We start from the raw sequence: 27,290 nt of genomic DNA on the forward strand, positions 1-27,290 counted from the left end.
GGGGGGCATTAAAGCTTACTTAGGGCTCCACATTAGATTAAATGCATGCTTTGACGCTTGATCCTTGCCCATCCAAATCAGTGGGTCTGTCTGAAAATGCCCCTCTCCAAGGATGAGGCACCCCCCTCGGCAGTTCTGCAATAGGTCGTGTCCACTCCCTCCCCATTCCAGCTTGCAAACCTCCACAGTCATGTGACCTGTTGCTGCATGCCCAGGATGGCATGACGGACCGCCTCTCCCCAGGTCTGTAGCAGAGATCCTAGTGAATCACGAGGCCTCTGGAGGAGAGCCAAGGAGTGTGTCTCTAAACTCTAGTCCCTAAACTCACAAAGGGAGGCACTTTCACCGTGATCAGGCCTGCTTTCACTCATGAGTGTGATTTAAAAGAACTGAATTAGAAAGTATTGCATGCCCTATCATGTGTTAAATCAATCAATTATTAATATTCAGCTCTTAGCTGCGCTCAGGTCAAAACAAGTAGGCTCTATTGTCATACCATCCATATAAAAGGGTACCGTAGCATGAAATGGAATTCCTCCAGGACAGGGGGTCAGGTTCACAATGCCTTAATGCAAAACACAGAATGATGCAAAACAGAAGGCTTGACAGAAGCGTTCATATACATCATGCAAAGTGTATGTAAACAGTAAGTAACAGATGGGTGTCAAACTCGAGCGTCGTCAACAAGAAAAGTAAGAAAAAGTAAGAAAAATTGCTGTCGCGTTTGACGTTAATTGTAGTGACATTGTCACATTTGTAATTATGTCGGTAAAAATCAAAGCCGGCGCTCCCCCTTCTGGTCATTGTATGGTACTACCCCCCTTCACCAATGGGTGCGCCCCTATTATGTAGATCTCCTGGCTCAGCCAAAGATGAAAGGCATTGTGTAACTCAGCAAAATACAAAATGCATTTCGTGAACCCACAGAATCAGTTTGTCCATGAAATGATTGTATATCATTCAGGAAACGCATTTCGACCACAAAATGCAAAGTGCTGATATCAATTCTGTGCACAAAATGAAATATTCCTTTTGATTTCTGTGCTCGAAAGAAAAGTCTTTTTGCTTTTGTGGACAGCATGCAGCAAGGCACCACTTGATTTTTATTAAATAATGCCTTTGTGGCACAGAATGTATTTTGTACACGAAAATGGGGCACCAAGTGCTCATGCTAACTTATCTCCAACTCCACTGTGGTTGAGTCACGTCACACCAAGTGGCCGTTATTGTCATGGAACCACACTCGTCGTTGTGGTTGATCCCTTACATAAAATGCTATTTTACATCAATATGGGAAGCAATTTGTCCCGTATTTTAGGATGGGACCGTGAAAATGAGGGCATACAGGCTAGGCAGCCGGGATCAGAGCCGCCCCACGGCATATCACCATGGATGAGACATCAGTGCTACACTTCCGGGATTTCTAGCCCACCGATGACATCTTCAAGGTGATAAGTATGCTGCCCCATGAGTGCCTCTACATGCTCTACGACTGCTCCTACGATACCAAAGAGGACCCAGTCTTGGTTATATGGTAGGCATTCCTCCATCTTGGCACACAGAGGGCGGATCCTCTTGGAGGTGCATCGTCCTACTCCTGTTTTTTTTCTGTCTGTGTAAAGAAAGTAAAAAACGTTGGAGGTGAGAGCATGTGAGTTATGCCTGATCTTGATTTAAAATATTTAATATTACACAAAGTATCAGTTGGCCAATGTGAGTTTCAAATATTAGTAAAACAGTATTTCAAAGGATGTGGGCAAATGTGAACCCATTAACCTTGAGATTGTATTTTTTTTAACACAGAACCCCAGCCAATGCTTCACCTCCAAGTAAGGTGGCGTATACAAGCTTCAAGACTCCCCTCCAGGAGAACCTGAGGTAACAGGCTTTATCTGTGTCATTACACATCCAGTATCTCTTTTTTGGAGGGGGAGAAGAGGTTGAAACCCCCTAGTATCGAATAGCACTGGGGGAAGACGATGGCGCAGAAGGTAGCGCTATCGTTTGGCAACTGGAGGGTTGCGGGTTCGAGCCCTGGTTCCTCCTGACCCTATTAAAGTGTCCTTGAACAAGATACTGATCCAGTGTGCAGGTTGGCGCCTTGCATGGCAGCCTCTGCCACTGGTGTATGAATGTGTGGTATGGATGGGTGAATGTGAGGCATGAAATGTAAAGCGCTTTGAGTACTCGTAGGAGTAGAAAAGCACCATATAAATGCAGTCCATTTACCACTAGTAGGACAGTCATGGGGGGAGGGGAAACAGAGGGGGTGTGCACATAAGATCTAGATTTGTATATTAGTGTGTATTTCCAAGTATGACTTGTATAGTCCTTACCTAGAGCTCAACTTGGTTCATTCCACAGATACTGGGTTCCAAATGGCAGATCGCAGAGACAGACACTAGACGTCAGAGAACTCGCCGACAAATTAGGAAGAGGCAGCGTATCGAGGGGAAGCCGTCGTGACGCAGCATCAGCCTACATAAGGGCGTCACCTCGGTTTCTCCACTGTATGTAGTTCCCAGCAACACGGTCAGTTTTCGAAAGCCAGCAAACTGACTGCTCAAAGTTCGAAACCCTCTGCTCGCTCGAAACTAAAAGGAAAACAAGAATTAAGGCTGAGCGAAGTGTGACGGGCTTGATATTCAGTTTCTCAACCTCTCCATCCTACGTGGAAAGTGGTGCGATGGCTGTGGGCAGGAATACTCAGATGTGTTACACGCATTCTTCATGTTTATTAAAACCCGTCTGTCAAGCTTCAGTCTGAGTTTCCAATGTCAAGCAATTAAACAAGTGAACCTCTACACGTCTAGCGCAAACTGATTTGTCCAGCCCCAGCAGAACCAGCATCCGACATGGAGTTAATCACCTCACAGAGTTACAAGTCCGTCTTTATGACGCACACTAGACATCCGGAAAAAGACAGAGCAGCTGTAGCTACATTGTAGTTTATTCTTCATCAAATTCATACATTTCTGTTGGCAACCAGCTACACCAAGTAGAAGGCGATACATGTTTTGCATCCGTGTACCATAACATTTCTACTTTTTGGAACAAAAAAGTAAAATTGCACTAGTTGATGTACGTTTAACGTACACATGACTTCCCTTTTAACACTGAACTGGGGGCGGAGGGGGGGGATAATCTGTCAACATAAGGCAGATTGGGTCAAATCTCTGACACAGCCAGAAGTCACCGGTTGGAATGTACATTTAGATATTTATAAAAAGGTGTACATCACTATTTTGGCCCTCGTTTGCAATGAAATGTTCATCGCTAATTCCTTTATCCTTAAGTTTCAAAAAAATTAAACTACAGTACAATAAACAGCATATATTTCAGGAATGCATAACTTTAGTGAACTGCAAGGCAGTTTGACAACTATGTAGTGTCTCGGTCTCAAACAGAGGTCCCCTCCTTTAGTTCATCAGTTCCATCCTGGAAGAGAGAGAAAACCAGACTTGATTTGTTGAGAAAACACTGGGCAGCGCGGCCCCCTCGAGCGCCCCCCCCCCCCCCGAGGGGCCCCGGCATGTCACCTTTGCCTGTAGCTGGTCCTGCAGCTTCCTGACAGCATCTCTTTCTTTGGTGAGCTGCTCCTGGGTGGTTCTCAGCAGCTGCTGCAGCTTGGTGGCTGCCTGGCCCAGGTCTTTGGACAGCTTCTTCTCCTTCTCCAGACGCTCCTGAAGCACCCAGGAACACAGATGAGAGCTACGATTAGCCAATGGCTGACAGGTCTCTCTTCACCCAGTCCAGCGTCTGATAAGTTTGTAGATAAGCCGTACCTTGAGCTGGGTCACGTCTTCAGTGTCTGGGGCGGAGCCAGCAGCCTTCAGCAGGTCTAGCTGGGTCTGCAGGTCAACAACGCACCGCTGAGCCTTGTGGGCAAGGAGTGGAGGGAGGGTCAAGACACGCAAGGTCAAAGCTGACAGGCTTTTACGTCTGAATGATCCCTCTGAGCAGCATCAGTTAAATGGGTGTTACTGCAGAGCCAGGTGGGTAGCTAGCTAGGGACTGTGGTATGAATACGGTGAAGCTGTCAGATCTAGTAATCACAGAATTACATTTAGCAGACGCTTTAATCCAAAGGGACACGTGTTGGTTCCTCCTCCCTAAGTCAGCCGCTGTTATTTCATTGGCCCGCAGGGAGCTTTACGGGGCTTCCTCTCCAATTGGGACCCACGACTGTAGAAACAGCCTCGGTTGTCAAGCCAAAGCCTGTAAGCTCCTGCCATGTTTGACACGGCGCTAGAGGGGAATGCGTGGGATGAGAGGCCTTGGCAGCTGGGCCAGCGATACCTGTTCAAACTCCTCAGCGAGTCCCTGCCTCAGTGCCATCTCAGTCTCTATGGTCTTCTCTGCCTGCTGCAACTGGGAGAGGACCTGTGGGAGAGATTATGTCTGAAAGGACCACAGATATCGCCTGAGGACAGGGCACCCCATGCAGACCAATAAGGGTTAAATTGTGCATTTCATTGGTGGACTGGCTCTGCCCCACGCCCAATCAGGCATAAGAAAACCATAATGTTAATTTGTCAGGCAGCACTGCTCATTCCAGACAGCAGGGGGCACCAATACAAGGCCTTCAGGAAGAGGCAGCTATTGGCACAGAAGTGTTAGAATGACTCATTAGCAGGTGATGGGAAAAGCACAGCAATGAACATGCTGGAGTGATAAGACAGGCATCCTGAAGTGAAACATCCAGGAGGTTAAAAATAAAGTAATCACATGTTGGGGGGGGGGGGGGGGGGGTAGCAGACGTCTTTGGGACACACTGGGGCCAGAACTTGCTGAAAGAGCAGAGATCAGGCTGCTCATAGAAGCACCAGCAAGTGCATATATTGGCACACGGGTTTTGTGGTCCAAGAACATAGCATGCTTTGGGTTTTAGCTGTGATCAGTTGCTATAGGAACAGCTGCCTGGACACCAAATCTCAACAGTTCCAGGTGCAGGATGACTGCTAGCAAGGTTAACTGGAAAACCTTCAATGCAGAGGACTCCCCCACAAACTCCAGCCAGTACCCAGTGTCCCCCAGCAGGCCCCCACTCCCCCCAACATGGCCTCCAGCCCTGACCTGGACAGGCTCCAGCTGGCCGTTCTGTGGCCCGCGGGGCTTGTCCGCTTCCCACGTGCCTTCCATCATCTCGCTCAGGCGCTGCCTGACCTGCAACAGGAAGCTGTCGCTCATCACAGGCCCTGCCCTCCCCTTGTCGATACCCTCCCATTCCCGCCCTCTTTTTTGATGATCAGACAGCTCAACACCAGTCCACCAAAATTGTCACTCTTATGGCAAGAACAGATATCACATGACAGCAACAGAAAAACTGCAGGCCAGGCCGGACAAAATGCGGTTTGGGGACAAGAACACTGATTAATATAGAAGCAGCTGATTTGCTCAACAGCAGCCCTTACCAGGACCAGCTCCTCCCTCTGTTTCTGGGTTTCCAATTGGGCCGTTTCCAGTTGGATTTGAGTGTCTGACAGCAACTGCTTCAGCTGCAAAAGGGAAAGTCATTAGCTAACAGGAAATTAGTTCAGTCACATGACCCGTCACTATGATGGCGAGAGAATACTCATGACAGTCCACTTCAATAGGTAACTACGTGGCACTGACTAGCAGTGCATGACGTTGTCATTTTGACGATGCATAATTCCAGTACCTGCGTCATCTCCTCAGAGGTGCTCTGGTCGTACGAGCTGGCAGCTTCCATCTGCTTCTCCAGCTGAGCCTCCAGAAGCATCACCTGACTCCTGAGCTGCACCCATGAGAATAAAATGATGATCCAGAAACATCCCCCCCACCCATCACAGCTAGAACATGCGTCCAGCAGCCCCAGAGAACGTCAGCGCAGCAGCTCTAACAGCGTTTCTGCCTGGGGTCAGATTTAAATCACCACACAGACACACGCTAAGCTGTGATTGCAATCACCTGTTCTGTGCTTTGGTTTTCTGTCCTCGTCGTTTCCGCAGCTGTCTCCAGGATACGTACCTGGTCCAAGGCCTACAGACAGACAAATGAGTGTTCCAGGTGCAGGGACTCTTGGGGGGGGGGGGGGGGGGGGGGCTTTTAAGATGGCCGACAGTCACCTTCCTGAGCTGCTCCTCCGATTGCTCCATCTTTGCTCGCCACACGAGCTCCTCCTCCTCCACACTCTTCTGTAGGTGCTTCAGCATGCCTTCCTGCGGAGGGGGGGTGTCACACACAGCCATTGCTATAGAGAGGAGCTCAACTGAAAGTGCCCCTGCATGCTCCCCCCTGCCTGAGCGACCAGCGGCCCCAGAACTTACAGTTTCTGCCAGGACCGTCCTGTACTGATCGCATTCGGCCTGCAGGACGCTTCTGGACTCCTCAGCTGCGTTCAGCATGCCCTGCAGCTCCTTTAACCAGGCGATGGGCGAAAGGCTTCAGCGAATGTGCAAGCTGCTTGGGTTAATCCCTGCACAAATCCCCTGTCAAAGTTCAGAGGGGCACCGAAAACCGGGCAGATGCTTACGGGCGATTCTTTCGTCTGTTGGGCCCCCTGGTTCTGCCGGCTTCGTAAATCCTCATGGGCTCTCTGTGCAAATTCTTGCAGCCAATGAGCCTGAAATAAAAAGGGAAAGATGGTTCCTTGCACACTGCAGATAAGGCCACTGATCTGAACCTAACCAAGGCAAAAAGCCCACCAAAACTAAATTGTGGGTATTTGCAATGGCACAAAGAATGCCAAATCTGTTAGCTGTTTGGTTTAATGGCATCAAGGATGGGACAGTGGTTATGCATTTACCTGTTCTGTTTCCATGGAGATGTGAGGGAAGAGGGACTGAAGAGCGATCCTCGTCTCATTCTTAACTTCACTCAACTGCTGCTCAATACCCTGTGAATAGAGGCATTCAACTGTTGGCCACAAGGGGGCTCACTTCCTCTCCTGGGCCATTACAATGCAGTGGGACCTTGGAACACAAGCTTAATGCATTGAAGTAGGCTGGTCGAGTTGCTGTTTGGTCGAGGTCCAAATCGAATTTCTCCATAAGAAATAACAGTAAGTTTAAGTTCTACAGTTACTCTCACCACTTTTGTTATCACTGCTCACACTAAAATGCCCCCCCCCCCAAAAAAAAAGTATCACTAAATGTACTGTAGCGTAGATAAAGCACAAAAAAAATTGACCGAACATAGCTTTCGCACGTGGAACTCCATTGAGGGGTACCATGAGACTGAGATCCATTCATAGGCATAAGCATCCCAGCAGGTCCAGTTCAGCCCATCAGAGACACGTCTTAATCCATACAAGTTTTAGCAGGTCTGTTTTGTTTCAACATGTTCCGAGTTTAAGGTCCAGTTGTGGATAGATTTTCCTTGACTGACCTGTTCGAGGTCCGAATTGGTAGAGCTGAACACATCTCGACCCATACAAGTTATAGCAAGAATGATCGAGTTCTGAGATTTCAGTAGAGGTACAAGTAAACAAAAATAAAATAAAATCAGACCCATTCAGTGTCGGATTTGGCTCGAGTTATGAGGCATTGGAGTTCCAAGGTTCTTCTGTACTTGAACCTACATGAGCATATTGTGTGACTTTCCAACAAAGTCTCCACCCTTGTTTAGTCATGCATCATCTGCAATACTATTGGGCAGTATGATTGTATTATGGTATAAACCTGGTTTTTATAAAACTCCAATCGATCTTTGTCGGCCGACGTAACACTAGCTATAGCCGCAGTGTATTGTGGGTCAAATCGCCATTTTGGTTGAATACAACGCAAGAGTGAGCATTTGCGTTCAGCATTATCTCTGGTAAGATAGGACAATCGTGTTGTGTGAAAGGCTGTCATACTAAATCACATGGCAGAAAGGTGGACCAAAACGTGAGATTTTTCCGGTTTCCCACATGGAAAAGAGGATATGGACAGCAGGTAGAGGAGGTAATGAAGAGGCGTCGGGTGGCCTGGGTCGCAGCGGTGAGATGGAAGGAGATCACTGTCAACAAGGTATCTCCCTTAATGCGCGTTTGCTCTCGCATTTTTATAACGGCAAGTGAGATGTTTGTTTAAGTAGTATTACTGAATATGCATTATTTTTATCTTCTAAAGTTCTAAAGGTATTTTCTCATCGGTTAACTTACGCTAGCACCCTCACTACAGAGGGTAGCAGAAATGGATTAATCTGTTAAACTGTTAAACTAGAGTTAGAGTGAATGCGTTTTAAAGACAAAAAGTACACAGCAAAACTAATGACAGCCTAATCTACAATGCCATTGGGGGGCATTGATGGGAGGGGGGTGGTGGGCACTCAAGTTCTTTAGGGCAAATAATCAGTGTAAGATTTTTTGTGGTGAAGCACAAAAGTTGGATTATTCAGAAAGTGCCAAAGAGGACCCCCCCCCCCCCCCAAGTTAATTTCTGTATATTACAATTGCTGAAGAACCCTGACCAATTGCAAGCTCATTTAAAGCACAATACACGCAATACCTTATCTGGCCTAAAGGGGACACTGCAGTCAAGGCTTGGTAGCAAAGCTACAGGCTACCAAAGTATACAGTCCAAGTGTGCAGAACTTGGCTTAAAAGCCTTGTCACCTACATCACTCTCCACAAACACGACTACGGGGATAATGTGGGCTCAGAACACTCGCGTGCTTGTATTTACCACACATGTACGTGATCTCTCGGCTTCAGAGCTACAGCCAAAATACTCCCACGCAGACAGCGTTTTATAAGTAGATGGCTTCAGCCCAGACAAGCATTCTGGCAGAAGCAATCCCACAAATAAAAGGAACAAACATTTAAAACCGGTGCCCTAATCCTTTGATGAATATTTGCCAAATGGTCAGACAGCTTTAGTCCACCAACAGACGTATTCATCCAGGGTATTTTGCACAGGTAAATATCAGGAATGGCTTCTGCATCACATTCCAACAGAGCGAATTTCAAGTGCAACTGGACAAAAAAAAAAAAAACCCAGCATTGACCAATAGCAGGCATGGGTGTGGAGTGAGGGCGGGGCTTACACTGCTCCTGTTTCTCACTTGCTCCATTTCTCCCCTCAGCTGCTGAAGATCACCTTTCAATGATGTGACCAAACCCTCTTTGTCCTTCAGACTGGAAAAAATTTGCAGAAAAACTCACTCCGTGTGAATGCACACACACTGACAGCTGTACAACAGGGGTTTCGAGCTATTAGTTAAGTTCTCCCCAAATGAGCTTGATAGGCCGAATGGCCTCCCCTCATTTGTAAATTCCTAATGTTCTAATGTTTAAATTTGTACCTGCTTTGTAACTGCTCCAGCTGGGCCTCGCTGTCACATTGCTAAGAGGAACGGAATCACCAGCACACGTTAACACCACAGGCAAATCTATATGATCAGTTCTAGAAAAGGCAGATTCAAGGATTTCTTAATCTTGCACAGAACAATGAGAATGATGGTTCTGCCATAAATTGGGGATGAGGACAATGTCACGGCAGACTCACCAAGGTCCTGCTCTTGTCTTCCACCTCCTCTTTAAGCTTTTGCACCTCTCTTTCTAGTGAAACCACCTGTGAGTCTCTCTCTCTCAAACTGAAAGCAGCAGAAAGGTGAGAAATTAAAGGCTGTGGTGGTTCGAGCGGGGGTGGTGGTGAATGACATCACCAAAACAAACCTTTTCTGTAGCTGGTCCACCTTGGCTGTATCGTCCAGTCGCTGAAATAAACCCATCACAAGAGAAACATTTAGATTCTCCCGGTGAATTACAACTATTTAGTCTATTTAGTAGATGCTTTTATCCAAAGCAATGTACAGTTAAGGGCCTTGCTCAATAGTAAAATCATTTACGATTCTGGGATTTGAACCAGCAACCTTCTGATTAGCAACTTAACCCACTGATCCACACCATTACACTGTTGTAGAATTATAGGGTCATTCCATATCAAATCACCCAGAGGGTCACCCCCTCAAAACACCTGAAAACATTTGCAGGTACTGCTATGCCAAAGTTACGGAGAAATGCCAAATGCTGGGTGCAAGTTTTGAAACTATAGCCTTTTGAAATTGTACATTTCTGACTCAGTGTTTCAGTCCAGTTTCAATATGCATAGCTCCTTTCACATGGCATGTACAGCTTCAAAACTGTCACTAGGACTAACTTTTCTGAAATATTTAAAAATGAAGTCAGATCAGTGACTCTTGCGTATATTTCCCTTCTAAAATGCCCTGAAAAGGGCCAAAAATTCGAAATGCAAGTTAACCATCCTTTTCATATTTATATTGTGTCTTCTGAAAATGACTTGACAACAGTTCTCTATTAATTCGTATAGCAATTGTTATAACACATTACAGATGCCTTGTGAAGCATTATGAAGCTATGAACGACGGAAGTTGGACCCGAGTCAGCAAAATTTATAAAAATCTGAAACTTCAAAAGTTTCAATAGTTTCAAAATAGAGAGACAGACGTAATATTTTGGATTTCTCCAAGTTCGATAGAAGCGTGTCTGCGATTTTTTTCCAGGGGAATCAAAGGGTCAACCTGGGAAATGTCTCAAACTGGGTTGATATAGAATGACTGTACTAATTCTGCATAGATCAAATAATCATCTATCCCTTTTGCATCTGAAAGAGGAAATTAGCAACTGAATCAAGAAGCTACTGGCGTGACGGGATTCACGAGCCCACAGGGACACGGCAGGAGCCAGCAGGCTTTTCAACGGATGGTCCAGCCAGAGAGGCAAACGTGCACCACTGGTGTCGCTCACCTGCTCCCTTTCAGCCTTCAGCTCCTTCTCCATGGTGCCGACATGGTCTTCTTTCTCCTTCAAGCTGAAAGGACAATGCAACTTTGAATCATTTGCTTATTGAAAGCTTCCATAGGTTAACCCTCCGGAACCGACGGCATTGCCGTATCTTTTGTGTGTTTTTCAGTACATAAATCACTGAAATCATTGTAGAAACGTGAAAAAAACAATAAATCTGTAATCTGTAATGTCGGAAGTATTGAAGTTTGTAAAATTGGGTTGAATCAGCAAAAGAGTAAACCATGTCACCATCGGGGGTGTGTAGTGCCGCCCCCACCTGAAGATCGCTATCCGCATTATAAAATAGCTGAATTAGCACGTATTGAAATCGCATTCGCATGGTAATTTGATGAACGCAATGGTGAAACGCGATCATCGCCATAAAAAAAGGGGGGGGGGTGTGGCCAGGTGTGAATGGCTTATTCATACACGAGAGCTCCTACATATTCAAGGAAAGGGGCCAGAAATAGTGACATGAGTTTGGTTTTTCTTATTATTTATCCAACTGAATGTTGCAACTACACCATTTAGTCATCTTCATGTAGCCAAGACTTCAGTGATCAGATATCTGGGATCGAAACAAACTGCCACTACTGCTTACTATGTACTTTTATAATGTTTCTGCAAGTGCTCCAAACTGCATTTTGCAATGTCTAAATTGTTAAATTTCAAACTTCACATCAATCTGACACAAACTACACTAAGATTAAGATGAGTTTAATGCCAAAACAAATATACAAGAAATAAACTTAATTCATGGCAAATAAATTATGATATTGAATAAAATGCATGACCATGCCCCAGTCAGTGAAAGTGTGTTCCTTACTCCTAGACCCCAGAGGGTTAAAAATGGGTGTAAAAGCAATCAAACAGACCTTCTGTGCAGCTGGTCCACCTCCACGACATGGTCCTGCTGGGGGAAAAAACAAAAATCCAAATCAGGCTGAACCTTCCTTGTGTTGTAGCCCACAGGACCCAGAACTTCACTGGTGCCCATGTGGATGTCAGGAACCTACGGCGTTGACCCTCCTCACATTTTCCATCTTGTCCTTCAGCTGCTTGAGTTCCTCCTCCAGTGAGGCCACCAGGCACTCCTTCTCCTTCAAGCTGAGAGAGGAAGAGCTTTTTAAAAGATGCGCACACCTGAATGAGCCCCATCGAAGAGACGGACAGGCGAGAGGGTACCTGCTCTGCAGCTCTTGTGTCTCAGTGGATCTGGAGAGCTGGGAATGCAAAACAGACACTGCCAATCAGGCTCCCAGATCGCATGCAATTTGGAATTGTTCTTGGAAATACTTGCAAGACAACATCAACACACAAAACGGACCCAGAAAGCCCAAGACAAATTTTCAAGGACAGCATTCAAAAGCAGAAGGTGGTACAGACGGTTAAAGGGAAACCCCAAATGGCCCTGCAAAGACCCAATACCAGTTCTGCTTCCTGCTCCCGTTTCTTCAGGCCGGCTTCCAGCAGGGCCTCAATGGAGCGGATCCGTTCCTGCAGCTGGACACGCTCCGTCTCGCCTTGGGCCAACTGGGTCTGTAGGTTCTCCTCCTGGGCACGGGATCCTTTCAGGTCAGACTCAGCGATGGCTGCACGCGCCTGGACCTCTGTGGGGGGGGGGGGGGGGGGGGGGAGTAAGGAGGGAGCAGCGGTATACAAGGGTTTCTGGGAGGCTGGCAGAAAGTGTAGATCCCACAGCAGGTAAGAAATCCTACCAGTAGGTTTTAGGGTCAAGACCCAAGGGTAAGAAAACAGCTTCAGAATGTTCTGGAAGGAGCATATAGCACACAGTTCTTGCAGAACAACATGTGATGCAGACTGACCGGCCAGGTTGGACACCTCCTCTCGGGCCTTGTCCAGCTCTGTCTGCAGGCTGCCGCTAGTGCTCTGGGCCTTGCGGAGCTCGTCGCTCACCTCCTCTAGACGCTGCTGCAGTGCACGAGTGCTTTCCAGCTGGCTGGCCTATAGGGAGCAACAGTGAGCCATGAACAGCAAAACATACAGCTAAGCTATGAGTTAGATAATTCTACCCCCTCACTGACACCTGTCACTCCAGTTAAAATGACTTTACACATCTGATGGGTGATTATGTCTTTCATTCACACATTCATTCTATTTAAGAGAGTAAAAACCAGCAGATATTTCTCCTCCATCCGCCATTAATACATTTTCTGCCGATCATGGCCTTTCTGTGCAGCTAGACCTCCAGCAAAGGATAAGGGTCAAGCGTTACGCAAGAGCCGACAATAAAAAGCCATTTTAGGCAAGATGCCGTGATGATGAGACATGTGAACACACTGACCGCTAAAGGTCAGGCCTGGCTCTAGGCTGCCGGCTTTGAGTGTTTATATATACTGTACGGGGACAGCAGGTTGAGCAGCCCAGAGTGGCGTGAGAAGTGCATGAACAGCTAGCACAGCACTCACAGCTGTGTAAATGCACATTCTTATATATTAGTTCAAATACAAGAACTCATGGCCATAGGTGGAAATTAGCAGAACATTTTAAATGAGATTCAAGAAAGCATTTCTCTAGACAGTGTAGGCTTAGAGTTTTCCTGTTAGTGTAGTGTAGTGCAAGCTAAAACCAGAGGTCTTTTAAAAATCGGAGCCAGATAAGATTAACAATATTAAGCTATTAGCTGAATTTTACTCCAAGCCAGCTTGAAGGCCCAAATGACCTCTGAATTTCTTATGTTCTTATACACACATTCATCACGCAGAGCTCGGCATGGTCAAGAAACTTCCTTTTGATCTGTGGGCCCAATGAGAGTACAAGGAGCATTAACTCTCCCAGCGCCAAATGACCCCAATATTCTTAGGTCAATTCTCTGGAACTGCTGCCGAGCCATTTTTAGATGCTTATATTTTAATGTAGCAACTCCGGCTATCCAAGGTTAGCTGGAAATGTGAGCAGATGTCATCTTCCGTTAAAATTACAGACAAGATCCAGAACAACGGTTTAGGGTCAGAGCAACTAAGGCAAACAGGCTTAACTGGGGGTGAGGTATTCACACTATTTTTGACTAAGGAGTTCTGGCAATGACTTATGGTGGAGAGATCCACAGGAGGGCGCTGTGGTGCAGCAGGCAAGTTGTACGCACCTGGACCTGGGCCAGCTGTTTCTCAGAGGCCACCACCTTGGCCTCCAGGGCTTTGCGCTGCTGCTCATCTGCCAGCAGGGCGTCGCTCTTGTCCCCCAGCTCCTTAGAGAGCTTGGTGCATTCCTGACGCAGTTTGGCCAGCTCTGCGTTTTGCCTGCACAGGGAAGGGGGGGGGGGGGAGAGAGAGGAGCAGAGGGCATCCGCCATCAGATGTGACAAACGCACTGAGCTGGTACGGAGCTGAACTGGTGAACGTGTGTGTAACAGGGTTTTATTTTTAAAATCATCCTTGTCCTACAGTCTCCCCTCTCAGTTTCTGCTCTGTTTACATGCTGGTTTCGCTCAGCTGTCCTCGCAGACCAGCAAAGGCCGTTCACACGCCACCACAGAGCTGGTGTGTGCAGCGTTAAACCGTCCGCGTCTCCTGGGACACAAGCGATCGTTGAAGGCTGCATTCATTATCCACAGCAGCAAGGTGAGGGGGTTTCCAGACCCTGCTTCACTTGGGGGGGGGGGGGGGCATGGAGCAGCGCTCGCACTGAAAGCTGCACCGCCAGCGGCTGGAGACACATCCGCTGAGCTATTTGTGGGAACGGACTTCAGCTCTCAGCAGACTAATCAGATTAGTCACTGCAAAAGTATGTTCTGTGCTTTAAACCACGATGCTCCACCACTGGTCCCTGCTCTTACAATAACCTGCCTGGGACCCCCCCCTCCCCCCCCCCCATGTTCAGCTGGGTGCACCTGGAATGTCCCTGGTGGGTAATTCTGGCACTCACTTGCTTTCAGTCTGGCTAGTGGCCTGGTTGAGGGCGTCGCGCAGGATGGAGTTTTCCTGCTGCAGGCGGGCGAGTTGGGCATTGGGGCCTTTCTCCAGCTGGTCCTGGAGGCTCTGGATCTGTATGTGGGGGGGGGGGGGTTCTTGTTTACTTTTACCATCGGACAGCTGACAGATATCGTTGCCTCTTTCACGCAGCTTACACACTGTTTAAGAAAAAATAAAAAACCTCTATAGTCACGCTACAAGGCAGCTGCTTGCATTACTAAGTGCGCAAGCTTTCGGACTTTCTGCAGAAAAAATAAGGGCAGCCAGCCAAATGGAATGGAGACCCGGGACCTGCATACAATTCTGCACAATAAGAGCTGGACTTCGAATCCCAGCATCACATGACTCTGACCGGGACCCAGATGCAGATGAGGGAGATTTCACGTGGGCGCAGTCTCATTCACATTCAAAGTCGGGCATGCTGGCAACACAGACTTCAAAGCACACTGCCGCCAAAGTGAAATCTTCAATGACATGCCGGATGCCAACAGCAGCCCAGCGAGATCCTGACAGGAAGGTAGTCACACATGCAACCCCTTTCCAACTCAGGCATAGCAGACCTCTTACTACAGTATGCGGCATATTCCGGTAGACCGCACTTAACAGGATGACATCAAAGGCACAATGTTTGAAGGACCCTATCGCAGCCCCCAGACCAATGCTGCAGACCAGAACCTCCAGTCCCCAGGCCCTGAAGTGGCATGCAGCCCCACCTTGGCGTTGAGCCGCTGAGTCTCAGAAACATGGTCCTGGTAGCTGGCCTGCATGCGAGCTTGGAGCGCCTTCATCTCCTGTTCCCTGGAGCTCAGCTGGGAGCTCAGTCGCGTCTCCACGTTGGCCAGCTTGGTCTTCTCCGCGGACAGCTCCTGCAAGAGGATGACAGACGGGTCGGGTTAGGTCACCAGTGACATGTCTAACTGGCCAGAATCACCCGGCGTAATGGACACCACTTGCACCTTGGCCAGCTCCCGAAGGCGGCCCTTAGCGGCAGCGGCGTCCTCCTGTTCGGCGTTCAGCTGCTTCTCCTTTTCCTCCAGTTGTTTCTTCAGCACGGCCGTGGGGTCCCCCCTCTGGGTAGCCTGAATTTGGGAGGGGGGGGGGTTAATGCCGTTAATGACATTTCTGACCGACGGGCACCTCACACCCGACACACGCAACCAAACAGGGAAGACGTCAAAATATGATGAAAATGATTTATAACAACCTCTGATTGGTCAAGCAGGTTGCTCCACTGCAGCCAACGCCCTGTCACAGGGTCACAGGAATAAAAGTAACAGGCTCTTTGTTGCCTTCACAGCGGCTCTCGCTGACCACGAGGCTAAGGCCACGTCACACCCGATGCATGCAATGTCAACACCATCAGCATCTGTTTCTTTTATAGTCAGACTACAGAGACGCTAACAGGGAACCTTGCTTTGCAAAGGGCACACAGCCAGACATGAGGCAATATTCATTGTAAGCGACTGCATTCAACAGCCAATTAAATTCACAATTTTCAGCTGGTCCAAGTGCAGGGCAGCATAAAAGTTCCATGAACTAATTTATTTGGTATTGGATCTACTTCAAATCATAAACAAATACGCGCATATTTGAACATTAAAACACTATGTCAGCATCACTAATGTTGACACATGGCTCTATTAGCTTGTCAATAGGAAATAAAAGCATTACATCGCACTAAAGCTGAACCTAAATGAGTAAAAATCATGCAAATATGCAAGGAATTTAAAATGCTTTCTGGGAACAGGGTGAAGTGCTGAGAAGTTTGGCTCAGACAAACAAACCACAACATGAAAACCACAACAAAATCATTCACAGACGGCCCCTGACAAGCTCAGGTCTCTGGTCCAGCATCCATGCAGTCAGGGCTGAGATGCTTCACCAAGAATGGATGTCGAACTAGACTAACAGGCCACAGAACAAGCTGCGTTCCGCTACATGCATTTGACCTCGGCAAGTGTTTAGTGCTGAATGGCGGTCACAGTGGCGGCCAGACGGCGTAGAAGGAAGGAGCCATATCAAAGCCACATCACTGGCTGGCTGTGTGCAAAGGCGTAATCAGACACGGCCGGATGCTAAGGCCAGGAAGCAGGGAGTTCCCATATCTCCGGACGCAAAGCTGGGGCCGTTTTTCAGCTTCCCTTGTCCCCACTGGATCACGTGGGAGCCGGGAGAGCTACTGGCATCCGAAGGTGGTTCCAGCGAGCTCACGGGGGCCATACCGTGTGCCAGGTGCCCTGCACGGCGCCGGCCTTCTCCGACAGGATCTCGATGAGCCGCTGCACCTCACCCTCGTTGAGCGCCGTGCCGCGAAGCGTGGAGGCCAGAGTCTTGTAGGGCAAGCTGAGGGGAGCATCAGTGGCATCGGGGGCCACCGGAGCTAAAGGGGGAGGAGAGAGTGTTGTCAACGTCATAAAATGATTACGATTGTCTTACGTATGCAGCGCTCATGCAAACGCAGAGGAGGTAAAACTTTAAACTGATTCTTAAAACATACAAGAATCTATAAAACAATTTAAAAAGTTGCAAAGTTTTTTTTCCCCTATGACAGAGTAACAGAATATCCTAACAGAACTTTAACCCCGCACTACAATGTTCGTACAGAATTGAAAGTAAGAGAAATCTTACTAGAGATCTTAAATCTGACTGCCAATGTAAGAATTGGATGTGCAAAGCATGCCATGTTGGTACTAATATGGAACGAGGAGCGTGACTGAGCTGCACCCCACAGCTACTCATCATGCTTAAGGGAAACAGTCACTAGCTGAGCTAAGCACACAGCCAGGAAAAAGTCAGGCAGGCAGCACAAACACACCTCCAGTCCATAACCCATGCTAAAGGCCTCCCCATTTCCACACGGTGTCATTAACACCACTTAAGAGGCAGACTGGGAAACGACCCCCACTGGAATATTGACACACTGCCTGGAAAGCCCAAACTCTACAGACACTCTGATGCCAGGTGTGCTAGCGCTTGGCGCAGTGCTCGCTTCCCACTGCTGGGTCATATAATCCACGCAGATCTTCACTTCAACCACAGTAGGCTCCGTGTCATAAAATCCGACGTTCAAACTGGAAAGAAACCGCTTCTTATCCTACCATCAAAAAGTAACAAAAAAGTTGCTTGTTGATTGGGCGTTTCTCAGGCGAACGGCCGCAGTTCCCGGTGTATGCCAGACCATTATCCAGCCAGAGACTGAACGGAATGGGGCTGAGCCATAAACCACAGTTCCCTCAGTCCGCCATGCCGGAAAGGAGCGTGGAGCGACGGCTAATCCACACTCCTCAATCATCCTACTGTGAGAAGCCAATGACAACCCCCCCCCCCCCCACAGTACTCTCAGAATGTCACATTCCATGCATCTGCTGTATGGCTAGACTATCGAGACCCCCCCCCCCCCCCCCCCCCACATGCTTACAGTAGCGCTTGGAAAGCATTCGGTGAGAGTATGGAAAATCTTACCCTGCTCCCCCTACCCCCACCTCCTTGAAAAGAGGGATTGACGGGACACTACTCTTCCTATTCACCCATGAAGGACAGGGCTGAGAACCAGAAGCTTGCATACTTAACTTCTTAGTCAAATCCACCAGGCTGAATACTCAAGTGCCGGGTGGCTCTACTTCACATTATGGAAGCACTGGTTCCTGCCGCCACCATCCAGAAACCCTAAAAGCTTTGCGAACGTCCAGAAGGTACCTGCTGCACAACAGTTTATGTAACAGCCCCTTCAGGATTCTCCATCCTACTATAGATGACTCTGGCACCTATTAAACCTTCACCGCTGAAGTCCTTTTTCAACGCTTTTGAGAACTGATGATATTTGTCAGAGCTTCTGTCGAGTACACGTCACCCACGTTCAAATATAAGTGAGGGACCGGTGAGCCGCAACTCTGGCTACTCCGTGCTAGGGGCTCGGGATCTGGGAGAGGGCAGGCAACCCACAATACTTTGGGACAACCTGGACCAATGCTCTGAGCACACTCAACACTCACACAGACAACACTCAAAAAGCCTGTGATCAAGACGACAGCAGTGGGAGGTTAGCAAGAGAATCGGCTATCCATCAGAAGTGCCTCAGAGGACAAAAAAAGGTACTGGTTAAAACCGCTTTACCTCAGTTGCTCTAGCAACAGTAAGATCAACATTTTTACCTAAAGTTACGTAAAACCTGGTAAGAACTGTGTATGCGCATGTGTACACGAGTCCGGATATCAGACTAACTCGGGGCTGCAATGCCGGCGCACCAAGGCTCTGAATAATTTTCCTCTCCGCAGCGCGTGTGCCGGAAACTCTTTGCATGACGGGAGTCACAAACAAAATGCAGGCCTCGCGCTCAGAAGCAGGGCGCCACCCGCAGTTACACACAGGCTGCAAATATCACACATCGCGCAAACAGAAAGACCATTACACCACTGGTATTTCTCCGTACCTAAAAATACCTGGAAAAACTCCTGATAAGAGACATCTGCAAACTTGTTTCGAATTCAGGTAAAGTGGCTAAGTGCCGCATTTAATTAGACTACACTGGAAACTGGAAATGAGTGGCATGGAGCAGGTCGCAGCATTTAAAGATCTACATGTGGGGGGGGACTGGTGAGGATCCAGTCCAGTCGTGCCTCCTTCGAAAGCGACCAGTCACACACCCGCTCCAGACACAAATTACACTTTCTATTTTCCATCTGTCTGCACCAGTGGGCCGCCCTCTCCCATGGCAAATCATTCCATCTGAAGCATCCCCCTCCCGATTCACGGCGAGACATGCAGCTACGCAGAGACCTGGCTCAGGTCTGTAGCGGCAGCTCTTTTCTGGAGCGCTTGCATAAGGATGCCGCTCTAATTGCAGGAGTCAGATCAACCAGACTCGATCCTGCCAGCTTCAGGGAGGGACCACAGCCAAACCCAAATAGGCTGGTTTTCTGTGGGCCAAAGACAGGAAGAAAGTCCCATCCACCACCAACGTCATGCTGCTTTCAGTCCGAAGGCCCATCAAGGCAGAATCCTGCCATTTACTTCCATTTAAAATATTTACATTTGACTTGAAAATCCGGGAAACTCGCCAAGGAATCATAGTCGATTAGGCAAACGGAACATGCAAAATAAAACATTAAATGAACGGTTCTGAGGAATACAGTGCTCTTGTTTTACAACATGGATTACTGGCCGTCTTTACATCGAGATAAGCTTAGACAAGAAGCAGTCACAACTAGATGCACAGAGGACACCCCAAACTACGAGATGTTCCCTCTTTGGTGAGACAGACGTTAAGATCATAAACGGGGCCCATTTCCACGGCTGCTGAAACTCAACATCGACAACCAATCAAGTGTCACGCCTGCTGCGGGGTACCAACCGGGATGCTGGGATCAAAGACAGTTGCGTGCACTTACCAGAGGGTTAAAGACTGAGCACCCTCACCCTGATGAGAGAACAAAGGCCACCACTGTCACTGCTGTCAGACTAAATACAGCAGCTTGTTGGTGCATTAGAGGGATGATGGGGAAAACCAGCTCCCCCCGGGGGCTGTTGATGGCGCTACGTCTCCCTCGACCTCAGCACTTGACCGCTTTCATAGAAGGTACTTTCAGGTCCCTCCCTAAGCTCACCTGGTGCTCCAGGTGAAAATCCATTGCAAAGCTAAAACACTGTGGTTTTGCCCCAGCTTCATGAATAGGACTGTCATTCTTCTGGTTGACATTGGGGCAAAAAAAAAAAAAAAACGATTCAACAGAAAAAATTGAAAACCAACTACTCTAAGCAAAAATTACAGCAAATTCCTGCAGTAGTAATGACATGTGAACAAAGGTACTAAACCATTTCTACTTTCTGTATTTATTAAAGACGCTCTTCTCGCCCTGCTACTGCCCCCTGCAGGCCACCTACACCAGGCAGGGCTGGAGGGAAGCCGCTACAATCAGGGATCCCAGCCGCCCCGGGTACGCTCTGCTCCCCCTGCTACAGTGAGGCAGATGGTACCGTAGCACCAAGGGCTGGACCAGCAGGCTCCAGATCAGCTTCTTCACCAGGATGCTGAACTCCAGCAAAGGTCAGCCACCCCACACTTCACCACCCCCACTGCACTGGTAAATTCCTCTGGTGCACTAATCTGTGCCATGTTACACCTGGTCTGTCTGCTCTATGGTATATTACATTGTGTATTGTTTACTATACCATTTTCTTTGTGCATATGCAGAGTGAACATTGTTGTCCAGCTGTTTTATGTACAGTTTGCATTTATTTAATGTATTGCACTGCTGATAGGAAACTCATAACCCATGACTTTCAATCCCTACATCACTCGTTCTGGTGATGTGACAATAAAAGTGATCTGATGTGATATTTGTTAATCATCATACCGGTATTGGTCTGATGTGTCAATTTTGTCTGACATTTTAACTATCAGAATTAAATGTTAACAGCACCAGAAGCAAATACATAGGGGACATCAATCCCACATCCACTCAGCAAGTGACTAAGAGGTCAGTCGGTTATAAGTATCAGTGATATTACATAAAAATATGCCATTATCAGCACTGGTCAAATTTTCCATATTTGCGCACCACTAATATTTACTTTTAAACTTTCCCTGATATGTTACTGCTGCGCAATCACTCATCGTACTACACACATGAAGCAGCATCTACATTCACGTCCATATACCTTCCTGTAGAGGGCGCCCTTCATGGGGCCTGAAACCATGTGACCCACGGAGGGCGACACTCAGGTGGGCAACTCACCTGGCTCAGCTTTCTTCTTGGAAGCCACCTTTTTCCGGGGAGGGGGCTCAGCCTTGGGCTCCTCTGTTTTCATAGGCACTGGAGCAGCGGTGACAGTGACCGGAGCAGAGGGGCGCGGGCCAACAGGTGGCACAGCCATGACGGGCACCTCTTTGGTGACCACTTCTAGGACGGGGGGGGCCTTGGGAGGCGGGGTGGCGGCAGTCTGGGTGGGTGCGGGCTCCACCTTGGCTACCTTCTTCTCTTTTTTCTTCCTGTCCTTTGGGGAGGGAGCAGGGGCAGATTCCACAGCAGCAGGGCGAGGGGCAGGAGTAGCTGGGGCAGAAACCGGGGCAGAAACCGGGGCAGAAACCGGGGCAGAAACCGGGGCAGGTATGGGGGCCGAGACCGGGGCAGGTATGGGGGCCGAGACTGGGGCAGGTACGGGTACAGGGGTGGAGGCAACAGGAACGGGCGCAGCTGTGGCGACGACGGTGGGAGGTTCTGAGACGGGAGGGGCGAGCTCAGAGGTGGCTGGCGGTTCGTGCTCCGAGTCGCTGACCGGCTCTCCAGCTTCCGGAACTCTCTCCGACTCGGGCAGCTTACCGTTGGGTTTCTCCTCCTTTTTCTTGGCACGGCTCCTCTTCTCAGAAGGCTTCTCCTTCTTCTTCTTCTCTGAGCGCTGAGGCTGCGTCCTGCCAAGTTCTCGGCGCTGGTTGGCCAAGGCCTCCTCGTATGAGGTCTCCTTCATCGAGAACGAGGACACCAGGGCAATGCCAATGGCAGATATCACCATGAAGCCGCCGAACACCATGATGCCGAGGGTCTGGGGGTCATAGATGTCCATGGCTGCACAAGGAACGTTCTGTCAAGCCTGTTTAAGCAGACAACGAATCAATTAACAGGCAGCACAACAGCTGGATGGAGAAGCCATTGATTTTTATGCTCATCCTTTTTATATCGTTCCGAATATCACTTCCCCCAAGTTATACTATACCATACAACCTAACACACTGTGGACTTTTCCAAAGCATTAGCTAATACTTTGAGATTCCACAGTGCAAAATCACAAGTGACCTCAATCACCACAAGTCTCACTGCATGCTGCCTCCAGAATTGGCATTATTCTCCACACTGCACTCTTAGGCGATAAAGGTCAGGAAAATAAAGACAAAGCATTAGGCAGCTTTGTGCTGGAGAGTCAGCCGACTATAATTACAATCTCTTATCTAGGCACACATTTCTTTTGGTTCAAAGTACAGCAAACAAGCATAATCTCAGAAAATCATGATCATGGAATTTCCTCCCCTTTCTGCTCGGCATTCTTCACAATATGGTAAGTCCATACTGGAAAACAATTTTAGACAACAGCAGCTCTTTGCAGGAATTTTTTGAAAGTGCACACACATATTTAAATGGCTGCAGACTAGTGTGGCTAATATATACAAGGACAGGAACATCCTAGCTTCTCACAACTCAGGACTGACAGCGGCAGTCAAGACATACATTCACACACAGCTCACAACAGCGATCGCACATTTTAAGAAAAACAGATGTCCAAGGATAGTGCCAATGGCTCAGAAGGCTTCCTGCTACCCGAGAGGAACTTTTCTTTAGTGAAATGCAATCCTGGTCATTTTGTCCCTCACAGAATCTATGTTGTACAATATCCCTGACCCCCATCCTCCCCCCAAGCCAGTTGTACCATACTTTTCCCACGTTGCCACTGACCACTCCTATCCAAACCTTTTCACACTATGCATGTGAACACTGCTTCCACTTTCCCCATTCCTGAAGGATCCCCAGAGGACCAGGCCTGCTTCACTCACTAGGGCCCCCCAGTGTCATCTCAGACCTCCAGGGGTGTCATAGCAACGGAGGCCCCAAAAGCCGAAGCCCTCATACCTTTGATAAAGACCCATTATAAGTTGTTACTGTATAAAGACAGTATAAAAAATATACAAGCAACTTCGGAATAAGTTTCCTACAGAGTTTTTTTAGGCACATTTCACTAAACAGAAGACCAGCCCTCGCATCTTGTCAAAAACACCTTCAATTTCTCAACATGTTTTCACTGTACACTTTCCACATTGGAATATGATACAAAGGAAGTAGAGACCTTTTCAAAAGGACAAGAGCAAGTGGGTCAAGGCCCACCATATGACAAGAACTGCCCTGTGGGGTAAAAATAATAATAAAAATCAGCTTTATCCCATCCACAAACGTCATTTTTCAGGAGAAAAACTAACAACGTCTAATTACCCAAAGGCCCCATAACTGGCTTTCACCAACTGTATAAACACAAAACACATTTTGCTAATATTCTAGAAAAAAAATTTACAGCATATATTTGGTTAGTTTTGACGGCAATTTAGCTGACATCGATTTCTACGTCTTCTACAAGGGCTAGTCGCTTGATTACGTCTTAACTGGGATCGCTAACTTTCGAGTCAGCACCAGATGTTGAACGGGGCATTCCCCAATTAAACGTCCACTACGGATACACAGATAGCCATGAAAGTGATTAAATCGGCATTCGGTGTAACAAAGCACATCACAAGAAAGCTTTTCGATTGAAATACATAATACACTTCGATTTAAGTACAAAATAGATGCTCAGGTCGGGTAACGCCGATTCCGAGCGTAACGCGAGTGACTGGGGCAGACAGGGGAGGCGCTTTTAATAAAGCGGGCGGACTGAAGCTAGCCGCGAGAGCTCGAGCTCGGAACCGCCCGCCTCATCAGCACGAGCTCCTTAGGCGTCGCGTTACACGTGAACACGTCACTCAGATTTAAGCACCCCCCCCCCATCACCACCAGTCTCATCTGCACGCGCTCATCAAGCATAGCGTAACGCATCCTGCGTGGATTCGGCGTTACATGTGAACACGTCACTCCGATTTACCGAACTGCGCATTCTTTTTGTCTGAAGTGGCGCACAAAATGCAACATTTAAGGACGGAAAGGGGTCACCTTAACACCATCTGAAAGTATGCAGAAAGTCAGCGACACCGGATAACGTACTAAAAGTAGCAGTGTTCATTTCGGGGGGGTAAAAAAGAAATTCAAAGTTATCCAACTTCTGCGTAACCGCACGAAAAAAAATGCAGCCCTTCAACACTGCAACGTTGTATAGTTTGTTCACTAAGCGTCTACATCCAGATTACTGCCCATTTAAATTTCCCCACTGCCAAATGTTCGCAATATTAGCCATCTTATAAACTTGACAACTGGAAAAAAGCGTTTCATGAAAAATTCCACAGGAACTAACAAAGTGTACTAGCCCGGCACATATTAAAATGATTAAACGTTTGTGATTACTTGACGTTTTTAAATTACTTAACTGATGTGCCGAAAAACAAAAGAATCCTTAGTTCCCTTAATACTGTATGTTCATCGTCTCGTCTTAAGTCTTTAAACAGCTAGCTACGTGGGTAACGTTATAGCTGGTTATAATGCAACAGTTCAACGTGTCGCTAGCCAACTGGTTGAATTTTCCCGTTTACTAGACATATGGAGGAAGAACTAGTTAACAACATTCCCAATGTCAAAAACGTGCACGATATATTACTACAACAGTGATAAAATATTTTGAGGACTTGCCACATTTGCTACATTTAAACTAAAATTCAGTATCGTGGAAGTGGGTTAGGTTTTAATCTGCACTTGTAATCAGTGAATTTGTAATGTGCATTACACTAGCAGACTTGGGCAAATATTTACAACTTTTAAACATTAATAAATTTAGCCAACTTTCCAGGTATCATCTGAGTGGTCAACCAACACAAAATAAATCCCCCTGACCTCACCTTATCAACCTTTTGGAGTAGTTGTAGACCGCTTCAAAAATGTAGGTCACAAAATGTTTTAAGATGTATTTTAAGCCTCTAATTTTCCTTCTTCTTTTTCTCAAATGCAAAAAAAACTGCACAGGCTCCCGTTCCCAGTATTTCAGAGTAGCAGCAGTCTTGTGGAGTCGTGGCACTTTTTGTGAGCTGGCAAAAAGCCGGTCAGTGGTTCAGGTACTCATAATCTAGTCCAGATCTAATTGGTTAGAATGTGATCAATCAATTGTGTCTAACCAACCAAATCGTTGAAATACTAGCAGCGTTGAACGAGTGACGCTCAGAATGGCTCGTTTTCGGGAATTGTAGTTTTTATTACGTTTATTGCCCTTCGCTTTACGGGGAAAAGAACTACAGACGCCAGACAGTTATGACAAAAAATTCTGCAGTACTTGAACAGATTCACAAATGAAACTTAATTTCATTTGTTAATATCTGGAGTATTTTGAGATATTGTATTTTTTTTATCGAAAAGCATTTCTTATCTATATTTATTGCATTTTAATATTTTCTGTATACTAAGTGATGCGTTAAAATTCGTTGTGTGGCACAGAATGTGACAATTTTTTTTAGCTCGAATTAGTTTTCCCTAATAAAGACCTTAGTTAATATACAGTCTATTCTGCAGACCAACTTTTATCACTGACTTATGTAAGGGGGGTCTGCACTGCTGTCTGCTCACCTCAAAAACGGAACCTTAACTAATCCAATAGGTAATATTTTTTTGATCTCTTAGGAGGTCGTGCCATTTCTTATCCGAGTATTTAACAATTAAAGAAATGCAAATAAGTTCGCTTGGCTCTGAGACCTGGTTGTCAGTACACACCCAGCATGCTGGTTAGATATACCGATAGTGGCACGCAGTGTCAACATTAATTCTGATGCCAGCTGGTATAAAAAAAATTTTGGCTGGAATTTGGGTGCATTTTAAGATAGTGTAAAGGAAGACTGAGAAGGCTGAAGCTGACTTTGTTCATGTAAAAATGTCCCATCCATGCTTCCCACACAGCTGTGAAATCGTGGCATCAGTTCAGCACATGCCCAGAGGATGGACTTATTAAAACTACCACCTGAGGAAAGCAGGAGAGCATGGCTGTTGTTTTGTCTGTGTCTGCAGAAGGCGCGCATTTTATCTGCACGGTCACAGCACGGGAATTCTGTGGAGGGACAATATAAACAGCATCCCCCCCACACACACCCCAAAACCACTACAGCTTTTTAGAGGAAGTTCCAATGACAAGGTACTTGTTGGTTGGTTGGGGGGGGGGTTGGAATGTTCCACCTCTCAGACTCCCCCCTCAGCACACCCTAAATGCCTGATGCACCTCTTTGTTAGCTCTCTATGCATATAGCATCTGGCACAGCAAAGCCACAAGAGGCTAACAAGAACTCCTCTGTTCAGCTACCGACAGCTCTACAGCCCTGAATGTGGGTGGTCTTTCTAGCTGATCCCAACGCCCCTCTCAATTCCCCACGTAATTCCTGCTGACCCTTTGCTCAATGCAAACAGCTTGTTAGCAAATCACGTGTTGCAAGACTGTACATCACAAATAGTAAAAATATGTGGGGGGAAAATGCATGATCTTTTGCTGGGGAATTGAAAGTTCTATTGTCATGTGTGTAAAGTACAGTGTACCGAGAACAATAAAATTCGTACTCGAATGCTTCTTCAGAGACTAGACAATTAACGATTAATTAAGAGCAGTGCAACATTACAATAACTAACATTAAATAAGCAACAAACAGTAAACAGCTAAGTAATAACATGCTATTGACAGGATGCTTATGAGTGACCTTAAGAATGCAGGTGTGAAGTGTGATGTCTGTAGCATGTGTATTGTGGGTTGGCAATATTGCACATAAGTTTGTTGAACCCACTGTTAGTATGCTGTATATTGCACATTATACTGCGCATAATGAACATTATTGTTGTTGCACATTGCACCTTTATATGTGACAGCAGTGCGTGTTGAACAGTCTGACAGCACTGGGGTAAAAGTTGTCCCTGAATCTTGTGGAGCGTGTGAGGATTGAGTCTCTTACCAGA

The 27,290-nt window shown here is 47.1% G+C and overlaps 1 protein-coding gene across 4 annotated transcripts; it reads right to left on the reverse strand.

The window, feature by feature from the left end:
• Positions 1 to 2,932: 2,932 nt before the first annotated feature.
• On the reverse strand, positions 2,933 to 25,446 carry rrbp1a (ribosome binding protein 1a). 4 transcript variants are annotated; one of them, XM_049008175.1, is made up of 30 exons: positions 25,208 to 25,446; positions 21,840 to 22,272; positions 21,420 to 21,791; positions 16,908 to 17,065; positions 15,642 to 15,764; positions 15,399 to 15,551; positions 14,639 to 14,757; positions 13,860 to 14,013; positions 12,580 to 12,718; positions 12,182 to 12,363; positions 11,939 to 11,976; positions 11,788 to 11,860; positions 11,629 to 11,666; positions 10,715 to 10,778; positions 9,623 to 9,663; positions 9,453 to 9,540; positions 9,250 to 9,290; positions 8,992 to 9,082; positions 6,770 to 6,859; positions 6,497 to 6,586; positions 6,291 to 6,380; positions 6,090 to 6,182; positions 5,932 to 6,003; positions 5,663 to 5,758; positions 5,415 to 5,498; positions 5,077 to 5,166; positions 4,300 to 4,383; positions 3,786 to 3,878; positions 3,540 to 3,683; positions 2,933 to 3,438 (listed from the first exon to the last, which is right to left on the reverse strand). In XM_049008175.1, the coding sequence occupies exons 2-30, from the start codon at positions 22,243 to 22,245 to the stop codon at positions 3,400 to 3,402; spliced, it is 3,345 nt and encodes a 1,114-aa protein (XP_048864132.1). In that variant the 5' UTR covers positions 22,246 to 22,272; positions 25,208 to 25,446; the 3' UTR covers positions 2,933 to 3,399. The 4 variants fall into 4 exon arrangements, with proteins under 4 accessions (XP_048864132.1, XP_048864130.1, XP_048864129.1 ...); XM_049008173.1 differs by having other exon boundaries at positions 11,629 to 11,663; positions 21,420 to 22,272; XM_049008172.1 differs by having other exon boundaries at positions 21,420 to 22,272.
• Positions 25,447 to 27,290: the final 1,844 nt, after the last annotated feature.

This window comes from Brienomyrus brachyistius, chromosome 3 (genome assembly GCF_023856365.1).
Source record: "Brienomyrus brachyistius isolate T26 chromosome 3, BBRACH_0.4, whole genome shotgun sequence".
Classification (NCBI taxonomy): domain Eukaryota; kingdom Metazoa; phylum Chordata; class Actinopteri; order Osteoglossiformes; family Mormyridae; genus Brienomyrus; species Brienomyrus brachyistius.

What these genes read in the sequence shown, in the direction of transcription:
- rrbp1a (XM_049008172.1), bottom strand. Translation starts at nt 22,245, where the DNA reads ATGGACATCTATGACCCCCAGACCCTCGGCATCATGGTGTTCGGCGGC. An exon ending in GGAGGTGTCCAACCTGGCCG is followed by an intron (nt 12,364 to 12,579) that starts GTCAGTCTGCAT and finishes CCCCCCCCACAG; the next exon opens with AGGTCCAGGCGCGTGCAGCC. An exon ending in AGGACCAGCTACAGGCAAAG is followed by an intron (nt 3,439 to 3,539) that starts GTGACATGCCGG and finishes TCTCTCTTCCAG; the next exon opens with GATGGAACTGATGAACTAAA.